The 24,292-nt window shown below is 43.7% G+C and overlaps 1 protein-coding gene across 1 annotated transcript in view; it reads left to right on the top strand.

The window, feature by feature from the left end:
* LOC131481333 (zinc finger protein 331-like) overlaps positions 1-4,964 on the top strand; it is a 233,183-nt gene extending 228,219 nt beyond the window's left edge. Inside the window, exon 5 of the mRNA XM_058669753.1 lies at positions 4,236-4,964. Within this exon, the coding sequence (XP_058525736.1) occupies positions 4,236-4,964 (729 nt within the window). The remainder of the gene's footprint in view (positions 1-4,235) is intronic.
* Positions 4,965-24,292: the final 19,328 nt, after the last annotated feature.

The following is a 24,292-nucleotide window of genomic DNA, read 5'->3' as shown; positions in this document are numbered from 1 at the left end:
GATTGTAGTTTGCAGCAGTAGGAACAATCAGCTCAGCCTGGCTTTTCCCTGATCTAGTCTACATGAGGCCCACAGGTGTTGTAGCCCTGCCTTGTCTGATCTGCCCTATCCCAGCTCATGTTCTACAGTGGGAGTAGCTGTCCAGCAAGGGAACCTCTACCCCCCAAACTCCCCCTGCCGGCTCTGCCCCCTTACTTCCTGGTTCTCATCTGGTTGGGTGCTGTGTTCACATCTGGTATACGTCACCTCACCTTGGCATTCCATAATGTGTACTGATTTTTGCTGCGACCACTTCTGGCTCAAACCACACTCTGTTCTGGTGTTTGTATTTGCCATTGGATGAAGTGTAGTGATTCAGCCTGGTCTGCCCCAACTCATGCCATGAAAATTCCATATAATTGTACAGTCATGATTGGTCAGTTTTAGCTGTTAACTTTCAAAATGAGCAAGTTGGTAGGTTTGTATTAGGTTGGAAGCAGTCAACTTTCAAAAAATGCAAACTGATGGGCTATAGGGTAATGACTTTTATCAAACACCAGGGACCTCCTTCAGGAGGAGTGTTCTACTATGTGACCTGCCTGGTGTCCTACCAGGTGGGTGACACATAGACTGTCAGGCCAGGAGTTCATACAGCCCCCATCCAACCAATTAATCATAATCACAAAAGCAGAAAACATCTAGATTCCTCAGAAACATGTGACCAAGAGAGCGAGATTCTCCCTATCATGGAGCTTTTGTGAGGGGAGTGGTTACAAAAAAAATGCAATCCCACCCCCTCTCAGTTCCAGGTGAGGATAGGTGAGAGTCACAGGTGGGCAGAAGGGAAAGCCTGGATGGAGTGGGGGTGCGGCTTCCAAGCTGGTGACCCTGAACCTGCTGTCTAGTCCAGAACATTGGGAGAAGGAAGCCACAAGTCTCACCCTTTTTTCTTGGTGAGGTGGTAGACATTATTGCCCATTGGGAATAAGTTTCTTTCTCTTTGCCCTTGGGGTGAATCATGTGAATGCCTCCCGGAGATGGTGCATAAAAACTCAAACCAAAAGGAATATTTTTTGGTGCCTGAACTCTCATCCCTCCCTCAGTGAGGAAGAACCAATGTGAAGCATGAAAAAGGAGGCCAGAACTTTGGTCCCATGTCAGGTAGTTGGGATTCAGGATCCACTTAGTATCAAGTCATGCAGAAAATTGGCCACTTTTGGGGACTCTCAATCCACCAGATTTCAAAATAGAAGGATCAGGAGACTTGCTTCTAATCTGAAAATTAACGTGATAGCAAAAGTGAAAATAGGTAGTTGGTGATTAGAGCCTCTAAAGTCCTAAACTGTTGTACTTCCTATCTCGACCCCCTATGTCCTAAAAGCACAATCAGTCTGGAGGTTTAGTTGGAGGTAGGCAGTGGCTGTGGATTAGGTGGGTGCATAGTTTGGTGGGTGTGTTCATGTTTGTGCAGAAGCATGAGGTGTCAAGGGTCATTTCCACAGGTTCAGTAAAAACCTTGTGGAGTCTTCTATTTGCTCAATCCAGCCACATAGCTGTTGTATAAGAGCAGGAAGTCTTTTTCTAGTCCCATATTGTGCACCGAACCAAATGTTACCAGCAAAACTCTGTGATTGTTTTCTCTAATTTAGTATAGAATCATAGGAGTGTAGAATAGGATGGAAGAATGGGATTCACAGGAATGGGAGAAAACAGAGGAGTGGGTCCTTTTTTCCAGTTATACATCCTGCTCAAGTAAACAAGGGTTGGGACAACATTCAAGTTACTAACTGTGTGTCTCCAATTTCAAGAAGCACACCACCACCTAGTTTTCTCTCGAGACGTGCTTTCCTTCTCTTCCTTCCTCTTCCCCTGCTCACATGATCACTTTGCAAAAAAAAAAAAAAAAAAAAAAAAACTTCTCTGTGTCTAAAAAGATAAATTAAAAAGATGACTTTGAGATTCAGTTTCTGTATCCATCTCCTAAATGTAATCAACTGGCATTTAGTAGAAATCTATGTATTTTCTCTATTCTCACATACACTTGCTGTTCATGGGAGGACCTGAGCCAGAATGGGACCCTAGGTTCAGCCACTATGACCATGAGGTAAGCTAGGCCTTGGCCTGCCTGGACTCAAGAGGCTTTGCCCTTCCTGGTGAGTACACTGGGAGCAGATACCTTGAGAACAAAGCAGGCCTAGGCTTCACCCACCTCCAACATCAAGAGGTGGGTGGGGCTGGGATAGTGCAACCTAATCATTTTTTTATGAGTTGGGATTCTGTGTAGTGTGTGTGTGTGTATGTGTGTGTGTGATTTAATTGACTCAATATGTGTGTGCACGTGTATTAGATCATTAAGGAGAAATTGGTGTGATCATTTCCAAATTTTCTATTTTTCCTTCCTGTTTTAGGTCAGGGTTAAATGATATTCAGAAGAGCTACACCAGGCCTCCCAACCATCCTAGTACTTAAGGATGGGTACTGGACCCTTGATACTGAAGCAGATGTCAATGGGGCACACACTCCAAGGTTTCTATCCAGGTGATTCTGAGAGTTCTGAAATGATGTCCACCTCACCAATTCAAGCAAGAGGGAACCTTTTCAATGTTCATTGCTGACATGATTGACCTTAGAGTCTCCTTTTCACCCAGATATTTGCTGTCATCATTTGGCTTGGGTAGTTATTCAATCTCTTCTCTCTCCTCCTTTCTCTTGGATGGTCCAGATGTGCTTTCCAGGCCTCAGTGGCATTCCATATCCAGGTGGAGCCAGGCCAGTTGTCCAATACTGCTTTTCAACTGAGGAGTACCAGTTCTTGCAAGTGTGCCAAGATCTTGAACCAGTCGATCCTGCCCCAGTGGAGCCCCACCCTCACCACTCACTGAGCTAGCACCACCATGCAGGCATGTAAAGTATCCAAGCCAGGTGACCTGGGGCCTGCCACACTCTACTCCCAGGACTTGCAGACCCAGGACCCATTGCACTGGACAACCAAGGACCCATGCCAAGCAATACGAGCTGCCACACATACAGCCACTGGGGCTCATAAACTAGGCTCATCACACAGCTGTGCCCAAGGGCCCAGACAAGGTTACCAGTGCAACACTGGAATTCCTGCATGCAGGGATCATGTGTCCAGCACCCACATCCCCCTGACTGCCATGGCTTGCCTTCACTCATTTTCCACGAGCATGTGTTGCAGCCTGGCTCAGTCTAGTCTTCCCCAAATTTTACTTTATGTTGCTGTATGCTGAATGTTGAAGCCTATCCAAGTACAATCCATCTGGATGTTTAGACAATGGCTAGGGATTACGTGGGTATATGGTTGTGTTTCTGTTTTTGCAGAGGCATGAGGTGCCAAGGGTCATTTCCACAGGTTTATTCAAACCTTATGGAATCTCCTCTTTGCTAAGCCCAGCCTCATAACTGTTGTGTAAGAGCCAAAAACTTTTTCAAGTTTCATATTGTGTACTGAACCAAATGTTACCAGGGAAGCTCAGTGATTCTTTGCTTTAACTAATTATAGAAACAGAGAATGTAAACCAGTTTTAGACTAAGTTTTTACTTGTTAATTGACCCGTTGAACTTGGAAGAGGTGAGAAGAAACGCAACTCCCAAGAGGGTCCAGAGACCTGTTGCCTTTTAAATGTTGCGAAAATGATATCATAGTTTCTTTTAAAATTTGCTTTTCCCACAGGAAGCCTGATGAAATACGATTTGAAAAGACGCATGCCTCTAATTTCCCCGAGAACAACCTCGAGAGTAAGGAAAATCTCAGTCATCAGTCCTTTGAACACAACGGAAATGAGAAAACTTTCAGTGGGAAGAAGATAGTCCTTATGTGTGAGCAAGTTTATACCAAAGACCCATGTAATCAGCAGCCTGTCAGTGTGGGAGAAGCAATTCATGTTGGCTACTATAAATCTTGCCTTACCACCAAATTGAGAACTCAGACAGGAGAAAATTTGTATGTGTCCAATGAATGTAAAGCAAACATGGAGCAGAAGTCAGAACTCATTAGAGATGAGATCCTTCAAAGTGCAGAGAATCCATATGAATGCAATGAGCATGTAGAAACCTTTCACCAGCAATTATCTCTCATTGGGCATCAGAGAATCCACACAAGGAAAAAATCTTATGAATGTAGTGAGTGTGGAAAAGTGTTTTCTCGTAAGTCAAGCGTAAAAACACATCAGAGGGTCCACACAGGTGAGAAAACTTATGAATGCAGGGAGTGTGGAAAAGCTTTTTCTCGTAAGTCAAACATGAGCGTACATTACAGAATGCACATTGGGGAAAAACCTTATGAATGTACTGAGTGTGGAAAATGCTTTTATTATAAGCCACACCTCATTGCACATCAGAGAATCCACTCTGGGGAAAAGCCTTATGAATGTAGTTGGTGTGGAAAAGCTTTTCTTCATAAGTCAAGTATAATCATACATCAGAGAATCCACACTGGGGAAAAACCTTATGAATGTAGTGAGTGTGGAAAAGCTTTTACCAACCAGTCAGATTTCACTCGTCATCAGAGAAGGCACACAGGTGAAAAACCTTATGAATGCAGTGAGTGTGGAAAAGCTTTTGTTTGTAAGTCAAACCTGATTAGACATCAGAGAATTCACACTGGGGAAAAACCTTATGAATGTAGTGAGTGTGGAAAAGGGTTTTCTCAGATTCCACACCTCTTTACACATCAGAGAATGCACACAGGGGAAAAACCTTATGGATGTAGTGAGTGTGGAAAAGCTTTTGTTGAAACGTCACAGCTCATTAGACATCAGAGAATCCACACAGGGGAGAAACCCTATAAATGTAGTGAGTGTGGAAAAGCTTTTTCTGATAAGTCAAGCATTAGATCTCATCAGAGAATCCACACTGGGGAGAAACCTTATGAATGTAAAGAGTGTGGAAAAGCTTTTTCTCAGAAGTCACACCTAATCAGACATTGGATGATCCACACAGGGGGAGAAACCTTACGAATGTAGTGTGTATCTTAAAGCCTGTACTTACGAAACAGTTTTCATTCAACATCAGAGAATCTGTACAGGATAAGAACCTTATGAATGTATCAAAGTGATACATTCATACAATGTACACTGAGTGGAAAGTCCTGTTGCAAACAGTCAAGTTTTATTGAACATCAGAATTGACGTAGGAAAGCATGAATGTGTTACATGTATGTTAAAATTCATACACAAACCTTTTCAGCACAGTGGAAAGCATACATGTTTCAATAATTAGCATATCACAGATATGAGCAAACACACAGCATTAACTGAAAAATCATCTTTCTTAAGTAAATCATTAGCAGAGTCAGACCTCAGAACTACAACAGAATGTAAACAGAAAAACTAGCCACCATAAACCTGTTATGGTCTGTCGGAGCTTAAAAAGTGAATGACAAAAATTAGCAACAGTGTAAATACAAAACATTGTAAAAGGGCAATGGATGTGGAAACATACTTTGAAAGTCTCAGCAAGTGTTAAAAAATAAACATGAGGAGTATCATTGTATTTCAGAAGAGAGGTTATTTGTTGCTGAAATAATTAAGATGCAATTTGTATGTGATCTCCCTTTGTTGTGAGGTGGTAAATGTGAATGAATTCAGCATTCAGATTTAATGTTGATAATAAATGCTCAATGTGTAACACTTGTTTGACATACTATCATTTTCATTTACACATTTATCTTTTTTAGAATCTGAAAATTCCTCATCCTATTACAGAATTATATTTGAATCACAGGTCCAGTGATGCATGTGGCAGTTGTAGTTTTAAAGACCCAGATTTGAAGGACGAATCTTTTCCAGAGGCATGATTCTGCTGTGATGTCTGGCCAAATGTAGATCCTATTTGGCCACTGTTTTTTCTTGAATAATTACTATGGGAGATTGCTCCTGCATCCCTGCCTGCTTATCCCATGCAGTACGCCATAGGCACATGGCACACTGTGTCTCCGAGGCAAAGCCCTGGCTGTGGTCTCAGCTAAAAGAGACTCTATCTTTTCCTGTTCACTGGGCATACATCCAGAGTAGTAGGCTGTATCCCAATTTCTCTGTTGCTGCCAAGCTGTGTTGGAACTTCCCTGATAAGCAACTCTGAGAAGTTAAGTGCAACCCTCATCTTGTTTACCATTCACATGTAATTATCATGCACAAAAGCATAGCTTTCAGCCCAGGTGCTAGCTTATCTTGGTCTACCAGCACATGGCCTAAAACTTTAAGCCCACAACCCTGCTTACAGAATATAACTGGTAAATTGATTAGAGTGTCCAGAAAGATAGGCATGCCTACTGGCCAGCGTAGGGTGGGAGTACTGTCGAGACCACTCTTCTGCCTTCCCCCTCCACTGTAAATATGCTTGTGTGATCTTCCCAGGAAATAGGCATCCCTCACCATTTTTTCTTTGGTGATTCTGCAGCCAAGCTACACCATTGTCATGGTCCTCAGGAGTCTTGGGGACTGCTCGTCAAAACACAGCCAAGACTCTAGGAGGCATATCTCAGAGACAAAAGAATTGTCTGACATCAGACTCTTGGAGTTCCTCTTTCAGGTGCAGTTTATGTGTCAGCTCCCACACTACTGCTCAAATTCACACTGATTTCATGTATCATGGCTTCTTACAGTAAGTTTCTTGCCAGTGTATGAGCTCCTAGATGCCAGCCTGTGCCTTGAGTCTTTCAATTGTAAGAATGAGCACCAGGATGAGCATTGTTACATTGTAGGTAAGCTGTCCGAGATCCTAGCCAATCCACCATGGTTTGCTATTGTCTTCTGGTTTCACAGCAGCTCAGCTACTTCAATTCAGCCATTGAAGCATATGAACCAGAGGATGGAAGATATTTCCCTGCTTCTGTCTTTCTAGCTGTAATTCTGCTTTTCAAATAAAAAAAAAATATTGAGGAGTGTGTCCATGACTGGTATTGAGGGAAATGTGAAGTGCATTGACTTGCATCTCATGTGCAACTACCTGGAGCACTTTCACTACTTAATATTTAGAGCCAAGGCCATATTAAGATCACAATGATGAACTGGAGGAAAGATGGCCAACCATGGAGAGCTGGCATATGGTGGAGTAGGGAGAGAGGGGGACCGATCCAGCAGAGGAACAAACCAGGAGACAGAATTGCAGAGAGAGGAGTGGGAAGGTCACTGGGCTTCACTGAAGTAAGAAGATCTCCACTATGTGCAGGGACAGCCAGAAAAAAAGGAAAAGCAGCACACCATGCGAAACTTGGTGAGTTGCGGTATCAGGCAGGGGGAAGACCACTGTAATCTCAGCCAATCCAGGGAAGACAAAGGCTGCTAGAAAAACAAGTACCCAGGCCAGTGGGGACCACAGACCATTGGAGTGCTGGAAACCCTAGAGGTGGCTGCAGGATTGAGCACAGGGGTCATCAACCTGTGCAGAGGTAGAGGACAAGTGGGGGAGGGCGGTTCAGAGCAGAGTGCCTACCAACATTCAGCACCAACATTCCATGCAGCAGTAGCTGTATCACACCCCCTATAGACTACAGCACTGAGAGCAGTGACTGGACAAGCAAGTCAGAGGCTAAAATCCCAAAATGAAAAGAAACAACAACACATTGAGGGGAAGTATCAGAAAAAGTAATGACTCAGAAGAAAGATCAAGCATTTCCCCCCCCCCAAAAAAAAAAACCAAAAACTAATCTCAATCTCTGAGATGTGACATGAGGACATGGATGAATTACCAGATAAGGAATTTAAGAAAAGAATAAAATTCATCAGAGACAGCAAGAAGCACTGCAAAGAGCCCAGGGAATTCAAAAACCATGTCACTGCAGAGATAAATCAAGTCAAAAAAGGAATCCTCAGCCTAGAGCAACAAAATCGAGAGCCTAACCAACACAATGAATACAGCAGAGGACAGATATCAGAACTCCAGCAGCCGGAACTCCACCAGCAACCAGGTGGGAAGGGACTTTCACTGGGAGCTCAGGAGGTGAACCCAGACAAAGATCTGTCTCTCCTGCTGGTCTGTTTGATTTGACAACAAGCAGAGACAGAGCAGCAGATCTCAGATGGGCAGTGTGAGAACAGAGTGGATTTCAGAGCCCAGTCAGCCCCATAGACCCAAATTGGGCACAAATTTGCATAAGGGGGAAAGGTCAAAGGAAAGGACAGTACATGGGCTGAGCTGGGAATGAACACATTTCTGACTCAGTGAACTGCACCAACGTGGTATTCTCTTGGTTCCACCCGGAATAGGTCTGGGTAGCCCTCGAATCTGACGTCAAGGAGATCAGGAACTGTAGTGGTGGTACATCAGGCGCCGTTTTGTGCACTGTGGCAAGAGCATTAGGAATGCAGGGCACAACAGTGCACTGTGCATGTGCTGAGCTCGCAAGAACTAGCTGACGTCAGTGGATTGCGCTGGCCCCACAGGAAAATAATACTGACTGTGGCATTGTACCAGTCAAAATAGGTCTGTCTGGCACCCAGACCTAACATCCAACAGGTTTGGACACTAACAACCTAATTATATAGGACACCTGGAGTCTAATCCTGGGACCTGCTCCAACTGGAAGTGGGAGAAAGGTTGCAGAGAGAACAGTGCAGCCTCAGCAAGGTATCACAGGAGGTGGAGAGTGGTGAGCCAGGAGCTAGGGCTGTGGAGATCACAGTGGAAATCTGACATAAGAACCCAGACCTGGAACTCGCTGGAGGTTGTGGCACAAGTGGCTGCAAGAAAAAAGGTGTGTATCAACCACAATAAGTAAAATTGCATTGTAGACCTGTGGGTGACACAGCTTAGAAACCTGCCCCAAGGAGATGACTCTGCTAACCAGAAGTACAATGATCAAGAGCAAAAGAGGAGACAAAGGCACAATGAATATTACAGAAGACTCCCCTGCAAAGGAGCAAAACCTATGCCAACCTCAGAGTTAACTGAGGAAGACATCAAGAAAATGGGACATACAGAATTCATAAGACTCATTTTAAAGATTCTGATCAACAATGAGAAGCTCAGGCAAGAGTTCAAAGTATTTAAGGAAGCAACAAAGCAAACCAAGGCTGGTATATCAGAAATTAAGAACACAGTAGAGCAAATTGAAAGTACAGTGGAGAGTCTCCAAAATAGAATGAAGCAAGCAGAAGAAAGAATCTCAGAATTGGAAAATATTTCCTGTCATTGGGGGAAACAAACAAAAAGCTGGCAGCCGAGCTGGATCAGGCCAAAAAAAGTATTCAAGAATTGAAAGACACTATGAAGAGGCCATATGTAAGAGTTATGGCAGTCCCAGAAGGTGCAGAAAGAGAAGCTGAGTTTGTAAATGTATTTAATGAAATAATAAAGACAAATTTCCCTAATCTGGAGAAAGAATTGGGAAACAAGATCCAGGAGGGGCACAGAACTCCCAACAGGCTTGATCGAAAGCAATCTTCACCACGACATATGATAATCAAGCTCTCTTCAATCGAAAATAAGGAAAAGTTCCTTAAATGTGCACGTGAAAAAAATCAATTGACATATAAAGGAATGCCAATTAAGCTCACAGGAGATCTCTCACAAGAAACTCTACAGGCAAGAAGAGAATGGAGTGACATATTCCAGATTCTAAAAGAAAAATATTGTCGGTCTGGAATAACATATCCAGCAAAGCTTTGTTTTGTCTTTGAAAATGAAATAAAATTCTTCCACAGTAAAGAAAAGCTAAAAGAATTTGCCTCTTTCAAACCTGCCTACAAATTATACTTGAAGATGGTCTCTTGGCAGAGAAGAGGAATAGCACCTACCAAAACCAAAGGCAAATGGGAAGAACATCCTGGGAAAATGACAATAGTAGTCTAAACCAATGAACAACCCATTCCTAAAGTGACAGGATCAAAGTACCACGCATGTATATTTTTTTTTATTTTTTTTCCCCATTAATTACAATGTATTACGTGACACAATTTCACAGGTACTGGGATTCTCCCCCTTTCACTCCACCCCAAACCTTCCCCCCCCGGTGGATTCCTCCATCCTGATGCATAACCACAGTTCAAGTTCCGCTGGGATTCCCTCATTGCAAGCATATCCCATACATAGAGTCCGGCATCCCATTGACCAAATTCAACGACCTCTTAGGGAGGCCCTCTCAGGTCCGAAGGCAGAGCCAGCATAGTGTCATCCCAATCAACTAGAAGCTCCAACATATCATCAGCAACAATCCAGGTATGGTGAGGCTGGTGCAGAGTCCACTGACTGATATAGACCATCATAGCGTCTGCCCTTGGCCAGTATTTCGCTGCCAACATATAACTGAGGTGGTTGATTGATCTATCCCATCTTCCCTCTTTTCTTGCTTAATGTTCTGATTCCTCCATTATGATTAAGGGAGTTCCCAAAGAAACTTTGAGGTGTTCCCAGACCAGGTTCCTACATGTACTAGTAAGCACTGTGCCAGCCACAATCCATATTCCGATCAGCTGGTGGTTGCAACTGCTGGGTTGGTTCTATTGTCAGCCCCGACCTCCACTGGAACCAATGAGTACTGCAGCCCATCCTGGTTCTGGCCATCACACATTCATCCTTCACTTAAACCAAACACCCATGTATATTAAACTCTGAATGTAAATGGCTTAAGATCAATCAAACATCATGGATTAGTAGACTGGATTAAAAAACAAAACCCATCTGTTTATTGTCTGGAGGAGACACACTTCAACAAAGATCAGTGGAAACTATATCACATGTGTTTTGTTGTTTTCTGTTGTTTTCATCTCTTCAAAATACTTCCTTCGGATTAACTCATTCAGTGACTTGTAGATCATGCAGTGTCATCATTTTCTTCAAGAAGGTTCTTGATTTTTTTTTAAGATTTATTTATTTTATTACAAAGTCAGATATACAGAGAGGAGAGACAGAAAGGAAGATCTTCCTTCTGATGATTCACTCCCCAAGTGAGCCACAAAGGGCCGATGCGCGTCAATCTGATGCCGGGAACCTGGAACCTCTTCTGGGTCTCCCACGTGGGTGCAGGGTCCCAATGCATTGGGCCGTCCTCAACTGCCTTCCCAGGCCACAAGCAGGGAGCTGGATGGGAAGTGGAGCTGCCGGGATTAGAACCGGCGCCCATATGGGATCCCGGGGCTTTCAAGGCGATGACTTTAGCTGCTAGGCCACGCTGCCGGGCCCAGGTTCTTGATTTTCATTTCTTCAGCTACACATTAGTCATTTAACAGCATGTTATATAACTTCTTGATATTTCTTTTTTCTCCCTGATGTGGATTTCGTTTTGTGGCTCTTCATTTGAGGTGATGTATAGTAGCTGTGTAATGGAGAGTGTCATATCTAGTAACATGTCATTTAACTTCATGGCATTATAAATTTCTATTTTTGATTTCTGTAGTTGATTTTGTATTATGTCTTTTCATTTAAGGGGATGTACAGTAGCTGTGAAATGGAGACCAACATCTAGATGTGAGGATACAATGTAGTTTGCATCTCTACTTCCAAAGAAGGACTTAAAATGAAACTGTTTACTTTATCTTGACAATAGGATTCTGGACTCTCTGCCATTGTCAATGCCCCCAATGATGGACATATGACTGTGTATGAAGAACTCTATGTTAGTAATAATATAGAGGAACTATTTGGTTGGGGAGGGAATTTGGGCTGGGATAAGGGAATATGTCGCTGTATCATAAAATGATAGCAATAATAAAAAATGTACATTAAAAAAGCAAATCACAGGAAATACAAGCACACACAAACATTTTAAACATCACCATAGGATTCAATGGAAAAATTCTATAATGTAAAATACTTCATGAGATTAGAAAACAGTTTTTATTTTTCTCAACAGCAAGTAGCCTACATGGGAAATAGAAGTGGGAGACACCTGTCAGCTTTAATGGAAATAGATGATATTTGATTTAGTTGAAATTTACATATTATTTGGATGGCCATTCAAAGTGTGAAGATATTATGACAGAACTACAGACATTTTCTACTAAAGAATTATTACATAGCATGTGAAAATAATAACATTATTATACTTTGTAAAAAACCATACACAAAATCAATGAATCAAAAAGCTGGTTCTTTGAGAAGATAAACAAATTAGACAGCTCACTGGCCTGTTTAACAAAGAAAAAAACAAAAGAAAATGAGAATTAATAGCATCAAAGATGAAAAAGATAACATAACAACTGACACTGCAACCATTAAGAAAATAATCAGAAACTGCTATGAACAACTGTACTCCAACAAATCAGAAGATCACAAGGAAATGGAAAGGTTCTTAGACACTCACCACTTACTAAAACGTAGGCCACAGGCAACAGAAGATCTGAACGAACCTATAACTGAGACAGAGATTGAATCAGTGATTAAAGATCTCCCAATAAAAAATAAGCAGAGGTCAAGACAGTTTCACCCCAGAATTCTACAAAACATTCCAAACAGAGCTAATGCCAATCCTTCACAAACTGTTCAAAGCAATAGAAAAGGAAGCAACCCTTCCAAACTCATTCTATGAAGCCAACATAACCTTAATCCCAAAATCGGATAGAGAATTAACAGAGAAGGAAAACTACAGACCGATCTCCCTGATGAACATTGATGCTAGGATTCTCAACAAAATCCTAGTCAATAGAATAAAAAAGCCAAAAAATCAGACAGATCATTCATCCGGATCAAGTAGGATTCATCCCTGGCATGCAGGGATGGTTCAACATTCAGAAATCCATAAATGTGATACACTACATCCAAAAACTGAAGAATAAAAACCATATAATAGTATCAATTGAGAAAAAGCCTTTGACAAAATCCAACACCACTTCATGCTAAAAACCCTAACCAGGGTATGCATATAGGGAACAATCCACAACATAATCAAAGCAATATATGAAAAACCCAATGCCAGCATCATACTAAATGGAGAAAAACTGGAACCCTTTTCACTGAGATCTGGAACAAGACAAGGATGTCTGCTATCACCACTACTATTCAACATAGTCCCAGAGGTACTGGCAGAGGTCATAAGACAAAACAAAGAAATTAATGGAATTCAAATGGGAAATGAAGAATCAAGCTTTCACTATTTGCAGATGATATGTGTCAGCAACGCCCGCGTCGCCGTATACTTTTAAGATCCTATGCTGGGCCCAGCGGCGTGGCCTAGCAGCTAAAGTCATCGCCTTGAAAGCCCCGGGATCCCATATGGGCACTGGTTCTAATCCCGGCAGCTCCACTTCCCATCCAGCTCCCTGCTTGTGGCCTGGGAAGGCAGTTGAGGACGGCCCAATGCATTGGGACCCTGCACCCACGTGGGAGACCCAGAAGAGGTTCCAGGTTCCCGGCTTCATTGACGCGCATCGGCTCTTTGTGGCTCACTTGGGGAATGAATCATCAGAAGGAAGATCTTCCTTTCTGTCTCTCCTCCTCTCTGTTTATCTGGCTGTAATAAAAAATGAATAAATCTTTAAAAAAAAAAAGACCCTCTGGAGGGAGCACAGAGAGATCTTCCATCTCCCTTGAATGTGTGAGGCAGATGTAAAGCATAACCTATCAAGAACATAACAGGTAACTTATAGGCAATAGACTCAAATCAGCATTAGACAATAGTAAACCACAAAGACATGGAGGATGTAAATAGCGTCCTTGACAACCTTTAAACAGGAGGTCATATGTACAGAGTGGGGGGGGATCCCTGAGTGAAGCTTGTGGACAAGAGGAGACTTGTATCCCAACCCTGGAGACTTCCGGATCCTCACCAAGGACTAGAAGTATGGGCACCAAGGACTACATCCCAATTGCCAAGGAGAACATGAGGAATTGGGGTGCCTTCAGAGGCTAAGTACTCTGAGGTTGCTCACTCCCACTTGAATCTCACACATGGGATGGCAGAAGTCGAAATCCCTCCTCGCAGAGCCCAAGGTCACCGGAATAGCAGCTAGGAGCCCTGAGCAGTCTACAGAAACAGAAGAGCAATAAACTCCCTCTGAGACCAGGGACAGAAGCTTTCTCTTGGCCTTGCTTAGTTCCAGCACTGGATCCCACCCTCTCTTGCAATGACCATCAGGGTTGCCCTGGAGCCCCCCCCCCAAAAAAAGCTAAACAAACAAACAAACAAAATAGAATAGAGAACAACTAGGAAAGCTTAGAACTAGACAGGAAAGGATCAGTGGAGATTCATACATACTTTACTAGGTAGGACACGAAAATAAACTACTCCTTACAAGGGTATGGAAGATTTCCCTGCACACCTCTCCCAACAGTGTTTTATACCTCAATGGGTGTCACATGCCTTGTTAAACATATAAGCCAATTTAGACTATCCTAAAATCTGCCAAGTTGAGTAAAAATTATGCTTTAACACAATAAACTGCTAAATACTAAAATGAAAATGGACATGAGATAGCTGAATGGTATCCTATAGGCAATTTAAGCTAGATAGAAGTCAGATGTACACAAACCATAATTGAAATGTTCATGATGTAGTCTCAGGATGTGGTTAAGAACTCACATTGTCTAACATATCAGTCACTCAACACAAACTTAATTAACCCAATAAGGTTGGAAACCGTTGTTGATGTTATGTTAAGGCATTTAATTGGTCGGAATGACATCCTGCCAGATATGTATTCAGACCAGAGTTGGTCGCCCCAAGAAACTGTTGAATTGAGCTGGACAATAAGATTTTGGACTCTATGCATGGCACATTCTTACATTGAAAGAAACTAGGCTAGATTTGAACTGTAATACTGCAACAAGGTGGAGCAATCCACCATGAGGGTAGGGCATGAGGAGAGGATGGGGGAACATCAGAGCCCATGAAATGTTGTTATAAAATGAAATGCAATAAAAATATAAGTAAATAAAAAAGGAATCAACAATGATGAGCACTGAGGGCAAGAGAGGCAACTTTTTTTTTTTGGCAAAATGTGCCATGTAATCAGTACCTTACTTAAACTAAAGAATGAAGTTGAACACATCTACCTGCTCCCCAGCAGATTTCACATGTGAGCCCCCAGCTGTAACTCTTTGCTTTTGTTGCTTATCAGCTACTGGTTCAGGTCCTCCCTAGGACACACCGCAGAAACCTTCCTGCAACAGTGAGATTTATTGAATTTTTTGCAGTTCCTGTTTTAAAATATTACCAGTCTCTCACAGCATCCTAACATCCTTTGATTTTTATAATTGCATTGTAGAAATGTGTAGAATAGTGTGGAAGGCTGGGATTCACAGGAATTGGGAGAAAACAGAAGAGTGAGTCCTTTTTTCCAGTAAACAAGGGTTGGGACAACATTCAAGTTACTAACTGTGTGTCTCCAATTTCAAGAGGCACGCCACCTCCTAGTTTTCTCTCGAGACGTGCTTTCCTCTTCCCTCCTCTTCCCTCCTCTTCCCTCCTCTTCCCCTGCTCACATGACCACTTTGTAAAAAAAAACTTCTCTGTGTCTAAAAAGATAAATTAAAAAAATGACTTTGAGATTCAGTTTCTGTATCCACCTGCTAAATATGACCAATTGGTATTTAGTAGAAATCTACGTATTTTCTCTATTCTCACGTACACTTGCTGTTCATGGGAGGACCTGAGCCAGATTGGAGTCCATGCTTGGGACCCTAGGTTCAGCCACTATGACCATGTGGTAAGCTAGGCCTTGGCCTGCCTGGACTCAAGAGGCTTTGCCCTTCCTGGTGAGCACACTGGGAGCAGATACCTTGGGAACAAGGCAGGCCTAGGCTTCACCCACCTCCAACATCAAGAGGTGGGTGGGGCTGGGGTAGTGCAACCTAATCATTTTTTTATGAGTTGGGATTCTGTGTAGTGTGTGTGTGTGTATGTGTGTGTGTGATTTAATTGACTCAATATGTGTGTGCACGTGTATTAGATCATTAAGGAGAAATTGGTGTGATCATTTCCAAATTTTCTATTTTTCCTTCCTGTTTTAGGTCAGAGTTAAATGATATTCAGAAGAGCTACACCAGGCCTCCCAACCATCCTAGTACTTAAGGATGGGTACTGGACCCTTGATACTGAAGCAGTTGTCAATGGGGCACACACTCCAAGGTTTCTATCCAGGTGATTCTGAGAGTTCTGAAATGATGTCCACCTCACCAATTCAAGCAAGAGGGAACCTTTTCAATGTTCATTGCTGACATGATTGACCTTAGAGTCTCCTTTTCACCCAGATATTTGCTGTCATCATTTGGCTTGGGTAGTTATTCAATCTCTTCTCTCTCCTCCTTTCTCTTGGATGGTCCAGATGTGCTTTCCAGGCCTCAGTGGCATTCCATATCCAGGTGGAGCCAGGCCAGTTGTCCAATACTGCTTTTCAACTGAGGAGTACCAGTTCTTGCAAGTGTGCCAAGATCTTGAACCAGTCGATCCTGCCCCAGTGGAGCCCCACCCTCACCACTCACTGAGCTAGTACCACCATGCAGGCATGTAAAGTATCCAAGCCAGGTGACCTGGGGCCTGCCACACTCTACTCCCAGGACTTGCAGACCCAGGACCCATTGCACTGGACAACCAAGGACCCATGCCAAGCAATACGAGCTGCCACACATACAGCCACTGGGGCTCATAAACTAGGCTCATCACACAGCTGTGCCCAAGGGCCCAGACAAGGTTACCAGTGCAACACTGGAATTCCTGCATGCAGGGATCATGTGTCCAGCACCCACATCCCCCTGACTGCCATGGCTTGCCTTCACTCATTTTCCACGAGCATGTGTTGCAGCCTGGCTCAGTCTAGTCTTCCCCAAATTCCACTTCATGTTGCTGTATGCTGAATGTTGAAGCCTATTCAGGAATAGCATGCCCCCTGTCTCAGCCCTGATGTGAATTGCCTATTGTTGTGATCTGATACAGCACTGATCCTTCTCCCCGTGCTGGTTCTGAGATGTGCTAGAGGATGTTAGCTAATGACTCAGCTGTGCTTTTGGTGTCTTTTGTAAGAAATCTTCCTCTGTACCTATTTCTTCGAGAGTGCTCCCTATTTTTTTTCCTTTAATAGCTTGATGGTTACTTCGTATAAATTTATTTGTTTGATCCATTTAGAGCTGGTTTGTGTATAATGTCACAGGTATGGGTCTTGTTTTCTTTTTCTGCAACCTGCTATGCACTTGTCCCAACAGCATTTGTTGAATAAACCAGGATTTTTACCTGGACTGTTTTCAATTGTCTTGTCAAAGATTAGTTGGCTATACATGTATGGCCTTCTTTCTGGGGTTTCAGTTCTGTTCCACTGATCTCTGTTTCTGTACCTGTACCAGACTATTTTGATGAGCCCTGCTCTGTAGTATATCTTGAGGTCTGGAACTGTGATTCCTCTAGGTTGATTTTTATTCTTCAGGATAGCTTTGGATATTCATGGTCTCATGTGATTCCAGATGAACTTTTGTATCATCTTTTCTGTTTCCTAGAAGAATGTTGTTGGGATTTTGATTGAGATTGTGTTGAACCTGTGTATTACTTTTAATAATATGGTCATTTTGATTATGTGCCAATGAAGGAACATGGTTTCTCTTTTTTCCAATGTCTTCTTCTTTTTTTAAAGATTTTTTTATTATTATTATTGGAAAGGAGAGGAGGAGAGACAGAGAGGAAGATCTTCCATCCAATGATTCACTCCCCAAGTGAGCACAAAGTCTGGTGCTGTGCTAATCCAAAGCCAGGAGCCAGGAAACTCCTCCAGGTCTTCCAAATGGGTGCAGGGTCCCAAGGCTTTAGGCCATCCTCAACTGCCTTCCCAGGCCACAAACAGGAAGCTGGATGGGAAGTGGAGCAGCCGGGATTAGATGCTGTGCGCATATGGGATTCCAGCACATTCAAAGCAAGGACTTTAGTTGCTAGGCCATCACACCGGGCCCAAGAAAGCCTTATCCTCACAGGTTTTCTGTGGCCTTTCCAATCCATTTTTCCAGCATTGCGTCTACATGTGGTGAATCCAATGACATTTTCCTGCAAATTGTATTGCAGTTGGAGTGTAAGTCAGAATTACAAGCAGGGACCCTGTCAAGTGTGGCTCAAGTCTGGCAGGCTTTTGTTTCTTAATCCACAGCAAGTCTGCAGGATGGAGTTCACAGGAATTGGAGAGAGATATTGTCCTTATTGTTCCTGGATGTGCCACTTGAGTCCTGTGTTCCAGATGTAATCTTGTAGTTTTTGTTTGTTTGTTTGTTTTTTACCTGAATAGCTATAGGGTTACATTTACCCACTTTACAAGGTCCCAGAGTTGTTTCTCTTTTGAAGACAATATAACTGTCTGGGATTCCGGGCTGCCAGGAGGTTATTCTTTTACAGCCCCAAATACAGGAGTAATAGTCCCCAGTACCTCCACAGTGTATGTTTTCATTATCAGGGCATACATAAAACTGGGCATTAAAAAAGTTGTTGTTTCTTGCCTTGTCTCCCACACCCATAGAAGATTATTTGTGGACTATTCCAGTATTTTCCAAATAATGGGCAGAGAACAGACCTATATGTAGGGTCCCCATAGGTGGATACCTGTTTAACTGCAGTCCCATTCTCTGTTTCCCTTAACTCCCAAGTATAAATAATCAATTGATGTAGGGAATGTGATATAGTCCCATCCATCCTATTTCTATTTAAGATCAACAACATCATTACAAACATGTGCTAAAGAGTTTCTTTAGTAAGTCTTATCTTCAGTGGGTCCCAGAGTATCTGATGATTCTCCATTTCTTACCTGATGTGTGAGGACTTGTGACCACTGCCAGTTGCTCCACTGGGCTGGTGTCCTGTGGGTTGGTGGCCATTGCTGGCTGCTCCCTGGGGCTGGTGTCGTTTTCGACCTGGGAGTGGTGAATCCACACATTGGTCCTGTCTACCTTAATGGCTGTTGGAGTGGTTAAGATCATAGTGCATGGTCCTTTCCAGAGTGGTTGCAGGGCTTCAGTTTGATGTCTCTTGATCCAAACCTGGTCACCTCATCGGAAACAAGATGTTTGGACTGGAGGTGGCCAGAAAGCTGTCTCCATGTCAGACATCAGTTCCTTTTGGATTTTCTTCAAATCCAAAGAATTTTCTGCAAGGAACTTAAAAGCTGATCATGGAGCCTGGCACGATAGTGCAATAGTTAAAGTCCTCATCTTGCATGGGCTGGGATCCCATATGGGTGCTGGTTCTAATCCTGGTGGCCCCACTTCCCATCCATCTCCCAGTCTGTGGCCTGGTTAAGCAGGTGAGGATGGCCCAAAGCCTTGTGACCCAGCACCCACATGGGAGAAAATAAAAGCTCCTTGCTCCGGGCTTCGGATTGGCTCAGCTCCAGCCATTGCAGCCACCTGGGGAGTGAAGCAGCAATGGAAGATCTTCTTCTACTTCTCTCTGTATATCCATCTTTCCAATAAAAATAAATAAATCTTTAAAAAAAAAAACAAAGAAACAAAAAGGTGACCATGACTGATAATTTGCAGGGTTTCTTCTCCTATCTTGGGCAAAATGGGTGGGGGCGTCTCCCAAACATGGTTTCAAAAAAAGTGAACCCCTTAATGCTGGGGGTACATCTTGTTCTAAGTAGGACCAAAGGCAGCATGCCCACCCAATTTTCATTAGTCTCTAGGGATATTTTTATCAAGGTCTCTTTTAGGATCCTATTTACTCTCTGCCTGGTCAGAGCTTTGGCGTCTATAAGCACAATGTAATTTCCAATTTTTTTCACACATCGGGCTGTTCCTTGTGACACTTGGGCAATAACGTCAGGGCTATGAACTGAGCCTATATGGAGAGGCAGCCCACACCTAGGAATAATCTCATGTAATAGTTTTTCAGCAGTCTTGGTTGCAATTTCAACCTAAGTAGGGAATATTTCTGCCCATCCTGAGAAAGTATCTATAAACACAATAAGTATTTATATCCATATTTTCTTGGCTTAATTTCAGTGAAATCAACCTTACAAAACCTCCCTGGCTCTGTTCCCCTATTTCCGTTTGCAGTTGGTTGCTGGCCGTGGCCCTGGGTTAACCTGGAAACAAATCAAAAAATGCTCTACTGCTCCTTCCACTAATGCATTTAGTCCTCGCACACTAAATCCTTTTCTGAGGAGCTCAGCAAGCCTTGTTCTTCCTAAGTGTGTGCTTTGAAGGAGTTAGTGAGCCAGATGTTGCCCCAGGGCTTTTGGAAGAAACACCGTACCCTCCAGGTCTTAGTACCAGTTCTGTTCTTCCTTCCAGGTCCCCCACCCCCTTTCTTGTATCTATTCTAAAGCTTTGGAAGAATATGGATCTGAGGGAGGCATTGAGTTAGTAAATAGAAGGAGTATGGCAGTTGCCCTCGTGGCCGTTTCTCAGTAGCCGTGTAATCAAGGCAGTGTCCCTTTTTGGTGTCCAGTACAGTATTATCGCGACTGTGCTAGAACCAAATCACAGCTAATAGGTTATGAGAATGTCGTCTTTGTTTTTGTTTTGCTTTGGCTGTAAGGAGGCCTAGTTCCCAGTAGATGGCACCATATACTTGAGCTGTAGCAAAGGCACACAGGCTGTCAGTGTGGATATTAACACTTATTAGTGCACATTTTAAGAACCTGGGTGACCACAATAAGTTCATCCTTTTGAGCTGAGGTGCTTGGTGGCAAGGCAGTCTGCCATTAGACTTCAGTGGGTGAAGTCACTGCTGCCTCAGCCACACATATCCCATCCTGATTAAACCTGCTGCCATCACTAAACAAAATGAGATACAGCCAGGACCATGAGATGTCATTGAGGTCTGGTCAAAGGTCAGAGAGGAGCTTATCATCTCCTGGCAGGGATGGGGCTGTTGAGTAATTGAAGAGCCAGAAAGGTGGCCGGGTTAAGGGCAGAAGTGGTCAAGAACTTAACGTGGGGTTGGTCAAGGAGCAAAGTTTGATAGTGAGTTATATTGGAATGGAAAGGCAGTGATTGGGAGGGGCTATGAGGAGCAGCTTGACTTCATGTGGGTCTGTGAGATGGAGGTTTTGTCCCAGGGTTAGTTTATCCAAGTCTTTTACCAGGAGGGCTATGGAGGCTATCTGGCATAGAAAGGCAGGCCACCTGGCCACTACAGATTCCAGGTTTTTTTTGACAGATATGCCACAGGGTACCACCAGGGTCCTAACATTTTGGTAATTACCACCCCCCCCCCAAGCAATTCCCTTTTGTTCATCCACAAACAGATGGAAAGAATATCTGTTGTTTTTTGGTGGACTCAGGGATGATGATGATGACGATGGTTACTTTGGCTGCCCAAACAGTGGTGGCCCCTGAAGTAGATACCCTAAGAATGTTACTTGGGTTAGGCACAACTGGGCCTTTTTCGCCGAGACCAAGTATCCTAGAGTCTGTAGGTGGCCCAGCAAGTCCTTGGTGGCTTCAAGACATTCTGCATGAGAAACAGCTGCAAGGAGATGATCAATACATTGTAAAAGGGTTACTTGGGGGTGTTGATTGCAGTAGGCAACAAGGTCCCAATGAAAGGGTCCATCAAAGAGCATGGATGAATTTTTGAATCGTTGTGGGAACTGAGTCCAAGTGAGTTGTCCTGTCTTACCGTTTTCTGGGTCTTCTCACTCGAATGTCAAAAGTGGCTGCTTCTGGGTTGCCAGAGGAATGGTGAAGAAGGCATATGTCAGCACCTGTTGGGGGGAGTGGGATGCTGGATGAGCCAGCCATCTTCTGTGCTGTGGACAGGATGGGGAGGGGGAGGCTTGCTGCTTTCATGTGTGAGTATGAAGGGATGGTAGCCAAGTCTTCTGAGAAGTCTGGAGTATTGGATAGGTGGGTTGGGGACATGGGAGGCATTGCCTGGGCCCATCTGATCTGGCAGCACCAATGGTGGTCAGCAGGTTGGGAATGTTGTGTGGTGTTATTACTCTGGCTGAGCTGGTCTGTCCTTGGAGCAGCAGGTACAATGCCTAGAATAGCCTGAGGGGGGACATGGAAAGAGGATTTTAAGTGCAGATATTGCCAGCTGAGAAAACCTGTGCCAGCTGCAGCAATCAAGACTAGAATGATAGATACTCTGTGGGCCCAGGAAGAGTGAGCCCAGCCCAGAGGTGTAAGATGGAGCCTAGAACCGCAGGGTCTGTGGCAGAGCCAGCCTAGACCTGAAGTCATAAGCAGGGCAGCTGGGGGGGTGCTTCGAAAGCATGGGTGGTTTGCAGAGCTGTTCTAGACCTGAAGCAGCAGCCTTGCCTGTGTGCCCACATGGTAATGGGTTGTGGATGCTGGCCCACCAGGCCTGGCCCAGTAGCCAACAGTAGGAACTCTGGGGATGCAATGCAGTGAGCACTGTTGGAGCTGGCATAGTCCTTAAGTGATGGGACTGTGGGGCAGGCATGCTTAATAAAAGAGGAGGCTGGTGGCCTTGCCTGACTGGCATGGAGCAATGGAGCAAGCAAGGGTGGTTGTGGACATGAGGGTGCTGGAGTAGTGTGTGAGGAGTCAGACTGGATAGTAGGCAGTTAGGGTCTTATGGTCCTGGTAAAATTAAGCCTCAAAATGTAAAAACAGGGCTTTCCCCTATTTGCATATCTTTCCTAGTGCAGGGTCTCCCTCTGGGGTGGGAGAAAAGGGACAGAATCAACATATTAACCCTCATCTCTTAGAGCTGTTGTCATATCAAAAGCAATGGGATATGGCTCACACAAGTCTCATCTCCGAGTCACTCAAAAAGGAATGGCACTTTAGCTTTCAGTTTAGCTTCAGGATGGTATTGCAGGGTGCAAGCAAGCTTATATTACAAAAGTCTAGCATATGGGAGAATCAAGATGGTGGAATAGGGTAAGGACACATTTAAACGGATGGAAAAACATTTAATCAGGATGAAGCAGAGAGGACACATTCCAGGAAATAGGAGAGGACAGCATAACATCAGAGTGGTACCTGGAGACTGACAGACACAGGAAAGCAGCGGACACAGCGGTATGGTGTTGCAGTGACTGATACTCCAGTAGCATTCAGCTAACAGACGATCTGACCTCCACCAGCAGCCGGAACTCCACCAGCAACCAGGTGGGGAGGGACTTTCACTGGGAGCTCGGGTGGTGAACCCAGGCAAAGTCCTGTCCCTCCTGCTGGTCTGTTTGATTTGAGCGGGAGCAGATCTCAGAGGAAAGTGTGAGAACAGGGTGGATTTCACAGCCCAGTCAGACCTCTAGAGCCAAATTAGGTGCCATTTTGCGTAAGGAGGAAATGTAAGGGAAAGGACTGAGCATAAACTGAGCTCAGAGTGAACTCGTTTTTGACTCAGTGAACTGCATCAACATGGCATTCTACAGGTTCCACCCAAGAAATGTCAGGGTAGCTCTCAGGCCTGATGGCCAGCAAATCATGACTTCTAGTACTGGTACATCAGGTGCCACTTTGTACACTGTGGCAAACACTTTAGGACTGAAGGGACAACAGTGAACTGCGCAAGTGCTGAGCTTACCAGAACTCATTATATTCCATGGATTGCACTGGTCCCACAGGAAAATAATACTGACTGTGGCATCCTACGGGTCTAAATAGGTCTGTGTAGCACCCAGAAAGAACGGCCAGCAGGTTCCTAGAAGATCAGTGCCACCAACAACCTAACAATATTGGACACCTGGTGTCTCTCTAATCCTGGGACCTGCTCCAACCAAAACTGGGAGAAAGCTTGTACAGACAACAGTTCAGCCTCAGCACAGTATCACTGGAGGTGGAGAGTGGTGAGCTAGGAATTGGGGCTACGGAGTTCTTTGTGGATATCTAACATAAGAACTCAGACCTGGAATCACTGGAGGGAGTGTCACAATTGGCCGCAAACAAAGAGTTCTGTACCAACTGCAATAAATAAAATCAAACTGCAGACCTGTAGGTGACAGAGCTTAGAAACCTACCCCAAGGAGATGACTCTGCTAACCAGAAGTACAATGATCAAGAGTGAAAGATGAGACAAAGGCACAATGAATATTACTGAAAACTCTCCTGCAAAACAGCAAAACTCTATGTCAACCTCAGAGTTAGATGAGGAAGACATCAAGAAAATGGGGGACACAGAATTCAGAAAACTCATTTTAAAGCTTCTGATAAACAAAAGCACATACAAGTACTCAAAGAATTTAAGGAATATTTTACACAAGCGATAGCAGCAATAAAGCAAATCAAGGCTGATATATCAGAAATTAAGAACACCGTTGAGCAAATTAAAAGTACAGTGGAGAGTCTCCAAAGTAGAATGAAGCAAGCAGAAGAAAGAATCTCAGAATTGAAAGATATCTCCTGTCATCAGGGGGACACAAACAAAAAGCTGGAAGCAGAGCTGGATCAGGCCAAAAAAAAGTATTCAAGAATTGAAACACACCATTAAGGGGCCATATATAAGAGTTATGGGAGTCCCAGAAGGTGGAGA

Source organism: Ochotona princeps, chromosome 10 (assembly GCF_030435755.1).
Source record: "Ochotona princeps isolate mOchPri1 chromosome 10, mOchPri1.hap1, whole genome shotgun sequence".
In the NCBI taxonomy this organism is placed as follows: Eukaryota; Metazoa; Chordata; class Mammalia; order Lagomorpha; family Ochotonidae; genus Ochotona; species Ochotona princeps.
The sequence above is the reverse complement of the archived record's forward strand: the minus strand, read 5'-3'. Positions and strand labels throughout refer to the sequence as shown.